This window comes from Lathyrus oleraceus, chromosome 6 (genome assembly GCF_024323335.1).
Source record: "Lathyrus oleraceus cultivar Zhongwan6 chromosome 6, CAAS_Psat_ZW6_1.0, whole genome shotgun sequence".
NCBI lineage: Eukaryota > Viridiplantae > Streptophyta > Magnoliopsida > Fabales > Fabaceae > Lathyrus > Lathyrus oleraceus.
Genome location: NC_066584.1, coordinates 116,064,194 through 116,076,828, shown reverse-complemented (window position 1 = coordinate 116,076,828; position 12,635 = coordinate 116,064,194). Strand labels below are relative to the sequence as shown.

At 36.7% G+C, this 12,635-nt stretch overlaps 1 protein-coding gene across 1 annotated transcript; it reads left to right on the top strand.

Annotated features, from left to right (window-relative positions):
* The first annotated feature begins 9,364 nt into the window (after positions 1 to 9,364).
* Positions 9,365 to 11,930, top strand: LOC127096827 (probable pectate lyase 12). The gene is made up of 5 exons (XM_051035365.1): positions 9,365 to 9,672; positions 9,841 to 10,304; positions 10,625 to 11,026; positions 11,148 to 11,394; positions 11,603 to 11,930. Exons 1-5 carry the CDS (start codon positions 9,542 to 9,544, stop codon positions 11,799 to 11,801), a joined length of 1,443 nt encoding a protein of 480 aa, XP_050891322.1. The 5' UTR covers positions 9,365 to 9,541; the 3' UTR covers positions 11,802 to 11,930.
* Positions 11,931 to 12,635: the final 705 nt, after the last annotated feature.

Genomic DNA, 12,635 nt, shown 5'->3' with positions numbered 1-12,635 from the left:
GTCAAACACACACTCAAAGAAAAGAAAAAGGCGCCCGGAGAGATCAGCTCAATCTCCTGCCTACATACTTCATCTGGTATGAAGATCAGGGCGATGTAGTTCCCCTACGCAGGGAAAAAGGACTAGCCTAACCGGATAACAGAGGGAGACACAACACTAGGGAGACTACGACTCGAGCCTAGATGTTGTCATGCAAAGTCGTCTCTAAGTTAAGGTTTCTAGCTAACTTGCACAGGAAGCAAGCCTATCCTAAACATGACTTGCACAGGAAGCAAGCCACACCAAACCTAACTAGCACAGGAAGCAGAAGGGTCTCGATTGCAACTAGGGCAAGAGAAAGGGGAGGTCTCAATCGCAACGAGGGCGAGAGAAATGAATTAGTGTTAGTGGTTAGTCAAACTCGACAAGAAATCGCATCTCGTGCCTACGTATCTCATCTGGACATGAGAATCAGAGTTGTCGTAGTTCGGCTAAACTATTCCCGTAGGTTTATGTTTTTTAAGTGGACAACGTCACTGCACAATCTACCTGATGCTCGACCTTGGGAGACTTACTCACCTGTAGTAGAAGGAGTTAACGTATCCTTAAGAGGGGATGATGTTTGTTTGTGTTTTAGGAAAGCTCAAGCAAGAAAGGAAGTCCTATACGAAGGAACCGTGCTACCTTAATTGACATGCAAACGAGACTACGCAGAGTCTAGCAAACCTAGGGGATACAATCACACCACACAAGCACATACAAGCACATACGGCATAAAATAAACACACCAACAAGGGGCTCAAACATCAAGGTTAGGTTTTAGTCGAGGGGTCATATCAACCTCAACAAACAAACCTATGGAACTGGGTAAAGGTTGCTCTTAACCTTGACATTGAGAGCCAAGGTGAAGCAGATGACAGGAGATGAGGGGTGTGCCTCATTGCTCTTATCCCTGGTCAGGGAGAGCTTAAGACAAGAATGTGTGGGTTCAGAAAGTGGGAACCCTTCTACACATTTGATACTGACTCAATTGTACAATTGTACAAGATCTTGGGTTTGTATCTGCAATGCATCAACACAGTGGTGTGAGCAAAGCAGATGACACACAGAATAGCAGGGGATAGGTTGCATATCCCTTGGGTTATGCCAATTGCCTCTTCACTTAGGAGGTCTTTGACTATGTACAGGGACAAGATTTAAACATACACAAACATTGCCTCTTAAGGAGGACTTCAGACAGTTGCCTGGCCAAGTAACAGACCAGGTCTTCCAGACTACATGAAGATTAGAAGTATACCTCAATGCAAATTGCTTAATAAGCAAAGCAAAGCAAAAGTTCACAAGGAACTGAGCAACTAAAAGCACCTGAAATAGTCAAGCAGACATTAGTATACAACTTCAAACAAAGCAAAAAGAAACAGACATCAACAGTTAATTAGAGGCAAATGGATGTGCAAGGCACAAGGCTTAAGGCATGTAAGCCACCTACAAAACAAACAAGATAAACAATGATATTCAAGCAAGCTCAATCAAAAAGAATTGGTCTCATTGGTCATTTGTTGGTCAACCTGAAAACATGAACTCAAAGGTGAGTAACAGGACCACTAGGGCAAGCCTAGGGTCAAAAAGGAATGAAAAAGTCAAAACAGCAAAGGGCAAGCATCCAAAATCATGTTCAAACAATCAAGAATCAATGCCAATTGGGTTCACATTCATATCAATCACTATCATCATTTCATGAACAAGTTAAGTCAAAGTATGGCATTTAGAAGCTCATAGAAGTCAACAGAAAGACTTGCATCAAAAGCAATCACAAACATTTCCAAAAATCACCAAATAAATCATGGTCAATCACAACCCACAGCATGGTAAGCATGTCAAATTTCATCTCATTTGGACAAGTGGAAGGCAGTCAATGAAAATCAGAAAGTCAAAGCAATTTTGAACATGCTCAAAGAAGTCAACCAATCATGCATCAACTTAGAAAAATCATAAATCAGAGATGGCATAAGATAAATGAATGAGACTAAAACCATGGCAAAGCTTAGGATGTCTAGTTATCTCATGTAAAATTTCATGTCCATCTAATAAAGTATGAGCATTTCACAAAACAAATGGGCACATGCATCACATAAGGTCAACATTTTGGTCAAGCAGGGGAGAAAATCTCAAACAAATGGAAAATGCCATAAACAAATCCACAAAAAATCATATGCAAGCCAGACATTTTCAAGCTCAATCATACAAAAAATCAATCCATTTGGAGGTCAATAGGCATGGCTATAAAAATCAACAAGTTACACATCAATGGTGTGACACAAATTGTCACACCCTACTTCAAAAATTCACAACTCACAATCCAGATAAGATAAATTCACAAACTCTACATCAAAATAAACATGAATGTGTCTAGTTTGTGCTCAAAAAGTTTCAAGGCCATTGGATAATGCATCATTATTTCACAATTGAATTGGTAAAAGGTACAAAATATTGATACATGAACAAAACCCTAATACCATTAAAAATCTACTCATCCAAAAAATCAACAAAAATCATGATAAAAAACTAGGGATCCATATGAACACAATGCAACAAGTCCCATGAATTTTGGATTTAAAATGAATGAATTATGATTTTTGCAAGTAAGCCATGCCAAATGAAATGAAATGAGAAAAATAAATGAATTAAATTGAATTAATAAACCGAGAATGGCATATTTGTAATTATGGTATTCATTAAACTAAACGCTGCCGTTTTGCTCATGGAAGGGAAATGTTCCTATTGGCTCATGGTAAACAGTGGCATGCAACACGTGAATAGGAAGCAAAATCTGGGCATGGCATGAAGATAAGCTAGGGTTTATGTACAATATGCATGCTCATCTTCCCCAAATCGAGCTCATCAAAAATTTTCCCAGAATTCTCAATTGAATACATCAAACGACTCAGCAAACAACCAATAACATGAATCCAACAATAATTTTCATTAAACACAACAATACTCATGAATCGAACAAGAATGAAAATCATCATCAAACTTCATTTCAGCATAACTCCAAAAATATTCAACCAAATCAAGTGATTCAAAGCTTAAAATACTCAGGAACAAAAGATCTACAAAGTATATACCATGAATTAGAGAAAGAAAGAGATCGAGTTTTTACTTGATTCTGAAGAAATGGATGAAACAGTGGTTGTTTTGTGATGCCTTGCTGAAACAGGTGCACTAACAGCTCCCCAAAGTTGAATGGTGAAGTTGGTTTGGCTTGGAACAACTTGAAACAGCTTCAATCAAACTTTGCCATTAATGGAACTTTGGAAAACAGTCGAGCAAAGGTTGGTTACAGTTGGTGAAACAATGTTGGAAAGAGCTCACAATGCTGTTTAGATGGTGAAGCAACAAAGGCAAGGTCCAGTTCTCTTGAGGTTTTGCAGATTTTTTCAAGAATGAGAGAAAATGGATTTTGAGAGCAAGTGATATTTTCTGTGTTTGTGTGGCTGCTAGGGTTGGAAATGGCAGAAAATTCACTATATATTTGCTGTTTAGTGAGCTGCTAAGTGAATGTTAATTATGCTTTGCTAAAAATGACCATTTTGCTAATTGGAGCATTTTCACTTAGGTGGTGGGGTGTAGGGTGCTGGCTGCGAAAATGGGCCTTCCAACATGACTAAAATGCATTTTCAGAACATTCCCAAATGGCCAAATGTGTTAGAAATGCTTAAATCAAAAAGTTACTTTTCACCCTTACTTGAAATTTAAACATGATAGTGAAAAAATGCCATTTTGATCCATAGGGTTTTGGTACATGAAAGTTACATTTTTGGAAAGAGGGGGTTAAATATGGCTTGTTGGAAAAAACCTCACCAAAATTGGCCAAATGGTTTGAGAGATATGGCCTTTTGAAGTTCAAGAATTTGTGAAAATGATTTGATCATATCTTGCCAACCATACATGGGAATTGAGAGTTCTTGGACTTTTTGGAAATGGGAGAACAAGATCTTCAACTTTCATGTTGGGAAAAAAATTCATTTGAAGCTTGTATCATGATGTAAGTTTGGGATCAAGAAGTTTCCATTTTTGGCAGTTAAAATTACAGGTCCAGTTTCTATTTTTGGAAATTTCTGATTTGGCTTCAAATTCTTCCATGATGGTGTTTGACATGATATATGAGGCCTATTTGGACATGAATAAGCTCTCTCAAACCAAATCCCATCATCAAAACCATAAAATCAACCACAGTTGACCAAGTTTGACTTTTTAGGGTTTCTGACTGATTGTGCATGGACTGATGACCTCTGAACATCCAATCTTTGACCTAAAAACTTCAATAGGACCCCTAGGTCATGTGAACATGATGGACCAACCCTATGGCCTTGGCTCAATGAAGAATGCACTGACTTGCTTGACTGACTGATCTCCTGATCAGTTTGACCTAATTCTTCTGACTGGCTTGCACTTGAGGCAAAGGGACAATGCAATGCTATGCAGTGGACCATGTTATGTTATGACCTAATATGAGAATGTATGTACAATGATAGGTGCAAATTTGAGGTGCTACACCAGACGGATTTTATTTGTCTCCAATTTTAGATCAATCACCCCATCTGGTTTACTGGTACACCTGTCATATAGCTCTAGATGCTCATTCGCATCTATTGCTTCAATAATCCTCTTGATACCAGTGGCTGTTGAGAAATTTGTTGAGCCACCGGCTGCTGTATCAATCAACTGCTTTGTCTTGATTTTCAGCCCATTAACGAACATTTGCATTTGTTCCGTCTGATCCATATTATGAGTGGGACACGCAACTAAGATCCTTTTGAATCTTTTGTAAGTGTCTCCCAATGATTCACCATCCTTCTGTTTGAAATTCAGAATTTCATACCTTTTTCTCAGGAATATTGATGCTGGAAAATACTCATTTAAGAATGCAGTTTCCATCTCCTCCCAGGAAGTGATACTACCGGCAGGGAGAGAATAGAACCATTCTTCCACGTCTTCAGCTAAAGTGAACGGGAACATTCTTAATTTTTTTGCTTCATCAGTGTGACCATCAATTTTCAAGGTGGTGCTCATGGTCAGAAATCTCTGCAGGTGTTTGTTAGCATCTTCATTAACCTTTCCGGTGAAAGTTTTTCTTTCCAATTGATTGATCATGCTAGGATGCAGTTGAAAATTTGTCACATTCACCGGTTGGTTAACTATGGTCAGTCGACCACCCGGTGCGTTTGCACCTCCATAATCACCTAGGAGTCTCTCCAGAGGTGGAGGAGGTGGGACTGGAGGAGGTGGGATTGGAGGAACTTCAGCCATTGGTTCCTTGACTTCTGGTTGATCCGAGGTACTTTCTTCTGTAGAATCCACTCTTTGTTCTCTGCGTCTTCTGTGAAGGGTTCTCTCGATCTCTGCGTCAAAAAGAATTTCAGCTGAGGGATTTCCTCGCATACACTAGTTAGTATAATATAAATGACAGAAATATAATTTTATTGCAGAGCAACAAAATTTTAATTGAAATAAAATTTAAACTCTTTATTTTTGGCAGTCCCCGGCAACGGCGCCAAAAACTTGATCGGGAAAATAGCAAGTTTACTATTTTGCCTGTTATAGTAATAATGGGGAAAATCCCCGAATGTCGATCTCAAGGACTGCACGGAGTATTGAGTTTAAATTATCGTTCAATTAAACAAAAAGTATTAATTTGGGTGTTTTGAGTGTATAAAGAAAATAATAAAGCAATAAGAAAATAGGGGTTTATAGAGAAAAAGGAACAATGTCAGGGAAGGTGTATGATTTATCCTTGTAATTACTCTGAGTTACTATTGCATCAACAAATATCAATTACTACCAGTTCTCAAGGGTATTTTCTCCCAAGTCCTTGGTGAGAAAACCTTTAATCAATCTACCCTCATTCCTATGTTCATAGCCAATGAGTGTGAAGTTAAGCTGTATAATATCAAGAATGCTCTGGTTCATACAGGGTATCCCTAGTCCTAGGTGATATCTACTGCAGAGTAACCTGATGAAAACCTTATCACTGGCGGTCCAGCCTAGGTGATAACCATAGATCAATCTCGATTGGTCCGAAAGAGAAAGCAATAAACACATCAAAAGGTTACCGTAAATAATATATTATAAATGCAAATGTAAACTCAAATTCATTACAATTCTAAATCAGGGACACCCCCTAGCATTGGGGGGTTTAGCTACTCATATTGTTTAAACCAATGCAAGATAAAAATTACACATTACAAGTAGTTGGATGACTTTGATCTTCAATCGCTCCCGCTCATGAATCTCTTCAGCCCTCCAAATGCCCTAATCTCTGTAATACTTGATTGCTTCACAATACTGTGGTTTGCTGTACTCCAGGATGATTTTTCCTTTGGTAGAAGACCTCTTTTTATAGTGAAAGTTCCCAACAGCAGTTGGACAGGTCCAAAGATGTCTCCACAAAGCCCGCAGAATGAAAAGCCCGGAAAAATTGGAAATATTGGGCTTGGGCTGACACGGGTGGCCGTGTCAGCCTACTGGCTATCCTGAAACGCCCCTAGCATGCCTAACACGGGGTGAAGTTCTGCCTGACACGGCCCGTGTCAGCTGACACGGGTGGCCGTGTCAGGCTACTGTTTTCTTCCTCTGTCTCCCTTTCCCTGACACGGCCCGTGTCAGCTGACACGGGTGGCCGTGTCAGGCCTCCTGTACTGGGATTTTCTGCTCTTCTTCATACCGGACTCTCGCATTGTCGTGTTCCAAGTTCTCCGGTTCTTCTACCTGGATCTGTCTGACAAAAACACAACTATTCCACGCATAAAATCAAAATAAACAAAATAAAACATAATAAAGATTAAAAATGCGTAAATGACATAATAGAAGTAAAACTACTCGAATTGTACCTTAAATGCGTGCACAGTGTGTCAAATGTCTCTGTTTTACGTCGGATCAGTAATGAAAACTTACTATAAATGGTGACTGATCATTTATCTTCTTTGAAAGTGAAAGAACTTTGAATAGACCATTTTGTCTTTCTCTAAGAATTTTTATTTATTTCTCAAGGTTTTTAATTTTTGATTCAAGAGAAGAAATAATATCCTTGGATATATAGATAATTTGTTCCAGTTTACTTGTTTCGTTTTCCAAATGTACCACCCATATAAGCATTTTACTATAACTTTAAATCTTCTACTTGATACGACTTGAGATATCTTCAAGATAATCACCACCATCAAAGAGTTGGAAAGATATCACCACCAACTTCAACATCCATTTGCATTATCGTCATTAAAACACTTAGAAAGGTTGTCAGTAGGATCATCAGTTTCATAACTGCAAGCACATAGGTCCACAAACTTAATCATAATATCCACTTCCTATCCTTAAATTAATTCAAAAACAATATAACTTTACAATGTTAATGTTAAATTTTTTGTCAAAAACATTTCTATTATTTATATGATTTGGCTACTCCTAGTGATGTAACAAACAATGTCATTGACCTCTCTAAGTAATTATTTAGTATGACCCATGGTCACATAAGAGGGGCATGGGAGATGATATTTTACATCAAGGTTCTAACGTGTTTGAAAAAGAACACATAGTGAAGGCTTATTACATTAATCAAATATAAAAGTTTGAATACATGGAGATGACCCAAGTGTTATTTATACTTGGTTTGTAACAAACAAACAAATTATAGTTGAAGTATAATTGAGTAACTAACATAAGGGTGTACATTTAAGCTGTTAATGCTAACAATTAAGCTTTCAATACCCCCATAAGATTGAGGGTATAAAGTATGTACTCAAAGATTAATCAAGTTGTTGTTTAAAGGCTTTAAGTCTATAGGCTTGGTGAAAATATGTGTCACCTATTATGAGGAGAAAACCTACCATAAATGGTGTAAGTCATTGGGTCATGCTCTAACACCGAAAAACAAGCTATCTTTCATGAATGGAACTTGAACAAGTCTGGCTTCATCAGACCCTAATTTTGAGCTATGGGATCGAGCGAACATCACAGTTCTTTCTTGGATCCATAATATTTTTTCCCTTATATTGCTCAAAGAACGACTTGCTTTGATTCCTCCTTTAAACTATGGGAAGATCTTGGCGAGAGATTCACCAAAGGAAATCATTTTCGCTTCTACGACCTCCTTTGGGGTTTCCATTCTATTAAGCAAGGTGTCATGTCGCTCTCCCAATACTTCACTGACCTAAAGATTATATGGGATGAGTCTCAAGATCTTCGTCCAACACCATTATGTTCTCACCAAATCCGTTTGCCATTACCAACATATGGAGTATGTATCATACTTCCTTAAAGTTTTGAATGATCCCCACAATAACATATAAACACAAATCCTACTCATGGACCCTATCATGACCGTCGTGCTTACTCGCTCATCATTCAACAAGAAGTCTCCGTCCCTGAAGCCTCTACTCCTGACTCTATAGTCTATATGCCAACAATCCTAATTTCACAGACCGCAACAAAGGAAAAGGTCATTTCAAAATCCCTATGCCGTGTACTCATTGTAACAAAACAAACCACATTGCCGATATCGAACAAGAACTCATGCTACACGACCTCATCCTTATTTCGATTCTAAGGCCACAATCAATCTTCCCCAAGCTTAAGACAAACTAAGCTCTGATACCTTATCACACCTTAAGCTCCTAATGTGTTTGAAGGAGAACTCGTGATGAATAGCCTTAAAGGCTTCTTGCATTAATCAAATGTAAAAGTCTAAATACATGGAGAAGACTCGAGTATTAATATATTTGATATGTAACAAACTAACAAACTATAATAGAAGTATACATAACTAGCATAAAGGCTAATAATTAAACTTCTAATGGTAACACTTAAGCTTCCAATATAGAGATAACTTCTGATAGACGAATGAACCATATACTTGCGATCTTTACTATAATGTTATACATACCGTTTGTAACGTAACATTGAAATTCTAATTCATTTAAATAATAATATAGAACTCCAACATATCTCCATAGTCGCAATCGTAGACACAATTAATCAAAGTACTTAATTAAATACCATATTCGTCATTTGCAATTTACATTTTTCCATTAATTTTTGTTCTAACAAGAATGATATAAGTCTTTCAATAGAGGTCGGATTGACATGAGAATATACTAATTTTGTTAAAGTTATGATTGATAGCGAAATCTCAAGAAGATTAATTAATTTTGATCATATATATAATACTAATTCCTTTTTCCTTTGTAAAAAATAAGATAAGATAGTGTAAAGAGCTTAATTAGAAAAGTGATTATCCTATGCTTCCGTTCCACACTACAGTCTACACTCCCTTCAATCACTATTTCCTTTAATTACGGAGTTTCATTATGTATTAAAATAATTAATAAATAATAACCAAACAATACCAATAACCATGGTAGAAGGAAGTACTTACCCATTCACATCAACTAATGAAGAGTGAGTGAGTGAGTGACAGTACTACCAGTAGCAGTAGCTACCACTAACCCATTTCTCACCACTCACCACTGTGAAAGAAAACTCAAAAACTTTCCCTCCATCAACAATGACCCAAACAATCTGCATTTTCTTATTCTCACTTCTTGCTTCCTTTTTCACCCATGGAACTTCCATGCTCAACCTCACCCTCTCAGCTCAACACCCAGACCCTGAATCTGTTGCCATAGAAGTTCACAGGTATTGAAGAATGGTAGATCTGGGTCATCAAAAAGTTTCATTTTTTAGTCTCATAAAATATTTTCATTTATAGCTCAAATTTTTGTAACATTATGGCTAGTGTTAGTAAAAGTAGCTAAGAATTTCTTCAATGTTTAATAACTTTATATTATTATTATTTTTTTGTAGGAAAGTGAATGAATCAATGAGAAGAAGAGAAATGCTATCAATATCAAGCAAGGATTTTTCATCATCCTGTGAAACAGGAAACCCGATAGACGATTGTTGGAAATGCGACAAAGATTGGTCCAACAATCGTCAAAGGTTAGCAGATTGCGCAATTGGGTTTGGCCAAAACGCCAAAGGAGGAAAAGGTGGTAAATTCTACATTGTAACAGACTCCTCAGACAATGATCCTGTGAATCCAAAACCTGGTACACTAAGATACGCTGTTATACAGAATGAGCCATTGTGGATTGTTTTTCCAAGTAACATGATGATTGAGTTGTGTCAAGAGCTTATTTTTAACAGCTTTAAAACCGTTGATGGACGTGGTGCTGATGTTCATATTGTGGGTGGTGGGTGCATTACTCTTCAGTATATTAGTAATGTTATTATACATAACATTCATGTTCATCATTGTCATCCATCTGGTAAGAAAATCATTCACTTGTCTTATTTTTTTCCACTTTTTTTTTGTTGCTATATCTCTAAACTAACATAGTTTAGTGAGAACATGGTTTTTCTTTTTCTCTTTTTGGATACACACCTTTTGATGTGTATTGCAATTGTAATGCATGCTTTTTTTCTCTATTGTCATTGTCATGTGGGGGCACTTTAAAAAAAGTTAATTAATTGAGCCTTACATTGTGACTAATTTTAGACAACTTTGAATTCAATGGTAAAACTAGTTTAAAAACCCTTTAATTAACTCTTAAACTTTTACTAATAAAAATTGTAATTTGTTGTTAAGGTAACACTAACGTGCGGTCGAGTCCAGAACACTACGGATATAGAACAATATCAGACGGAGATGGAATCTCTATATTCGGATCAAGTAACATATGGATAGACCATTGCACACTCTCGCGTTGCAAAGACGGTTTAATTGACGCGGTTATGGGTTCAACTGCAATAACTGTCTCCAACAACCATTTCTCACACCACAACGAGGTTATGTTACTAGGTCATAGTGACCATTACAAACCAGACTCAGCAATGCAAGTAACTATAGCATTCAACCATTTTGGAGAACAGTTAGTTCAAAGAATGCCACGATGCAGACTCGGATACATCCATGTCGTAAATAACGATTTTACAAGATGGGAGATGTATGCTATTGGTGGAAGTGGAGGACCCACTATTTATAGTCAAGGTAAACTAACTAATAAAAATTTTACTTGAATAATCAATATATTTAGTCTATATGATATACCAGATACATTTGTTCAGAAGGAATATTACCTAACTAACTTTATCTCTGATGACGTTATTAGGGAACCGATATACGGCTCCTGAGGATGTTGATGCGAAGCAAGTGACGAAGAGGTTGGATTCGGGTGAAGGGGAATGGACGACATGGAATTGGAAATCGGAAGGTGATTTTATGGTGAATGGTGCATTTTTTGTTGATTCAGGTAGTGAGAGTGAAGGGAATTTTCAGAAGGCTTATAGCATTGATCCTAAAACGGTTGATCGGATTTCTGTTCTTACTATGTCCGCGGGCGTTCTTGGTGTTGCTAGGTACGTTCCTTTTTCTTCGTCGAAATTTCACTTTTTAAAAATGAATAAATAAGATGTCCCGACTTGAAACTCATTTGATCGAGATAATTTTTTTTTAAAGTAAAGTAATCTTTATTCCATGAAGACCAGCTTTTTCTAACATAAAATACTACATGTAATTTTAAAGTTTTGGATTTTGGTTAAAATAATTTATGTGGTGAATGAATAGGGACAACAATCTAGGAATGTGGACAAGAGCACCAAACGGTGGTGGTGATTATAGTATTTCATATTCCGGAGAACAAGAGTACACTGATGACATGTCCCACAGTACGATGATGTTGACCCATTCCTTTACTTTGACTCTTGTATCTCTTTTTGTTGCACTCTTGTGTTTGTTGTCTCATGCTGCTCCCATTCTATCCTAACAATAGATCTTTAACAGTAAAAGAAGAATTAAGCATCTTCTATTTAATTGGTGTTAGATGTTTATTGACTCTTGTTGAAATTGAAATGAAGAGAGATATTGCTCCTTAAAATCAGGGCAATGTTTAAGACTTTTCTTCTTTTACTCCCTTTTTATTTTATGACTTAAATGTTTTGGCAACTCAATTCTGTCTCGCTGAAAATTGAAGAGAGATGTACATAAGATTATTTTTATGTGTAACAAGTTTATTCAAACGAGTATAATAGGCATTGCAAATTTATTAGACAAAGTCAAGAATTATACACAGTGAAGGCATACAAAAAGATTCAAATTTGCAAGTGTAATAGGTACTACAAATCCATTACACAAAGTCAAGAACTATACACATTGAAAGCATACAAAAGATTCAAATTTGCAGTTTAAAATAGCATCATTGTTTTGCAACTAAATAAACCGTGTAGCAATAAGACAAATTGTGCATGACAAAAATATCAGGTAGTGTACGACAGTTTCTCTTTGAGTTCAAGGTTGTGGAATTAATTTGTGGCAATTTCTTTTCCCCACCGTGGGTCGCACTTTTGAAACTCTAAAAATGTCTTTAGACTTTTGGGAGATAGATCTCTGAACGCATCAAAGATTATTATTGTCAAAATTTAGTCTGAAGATGCATTTACGAAGATTTTTAGGGTGAATTTGCATATGCATATCTGAAATTTTCTCTGCATGTTTCTTGACAGAAACATTGTCGTATGATTGTATTTTTTTAATTGAAAGTCATTTTAATTTGACTAATCTTGACATTATTTGATTCATAAATTAATAAACACAATATTGT

Coding starts and splice junctions, on each gene's coding strand:
- LOC127096827 (XM_051035365.1), top strand. CDS start 9,542: ATGACCCAAACAATCTGCATTTTCTTATTCTCACTTCTTGCTTCCTTT. Junction 9,673..9,840: donor GTTGCCATAGAAGTTCACAG/GTATTGAAGAAT, acceptor ATTTTTTTGTAG/GAAAGTGAATGAATCAATGA. Junction 10,305..10,624: donor TCATCATTGTCATCCATCTG/GTAAGAAAATCA, acceptor TTTGTTGTTAAG/GTAACACTAACGTGCGGTCG.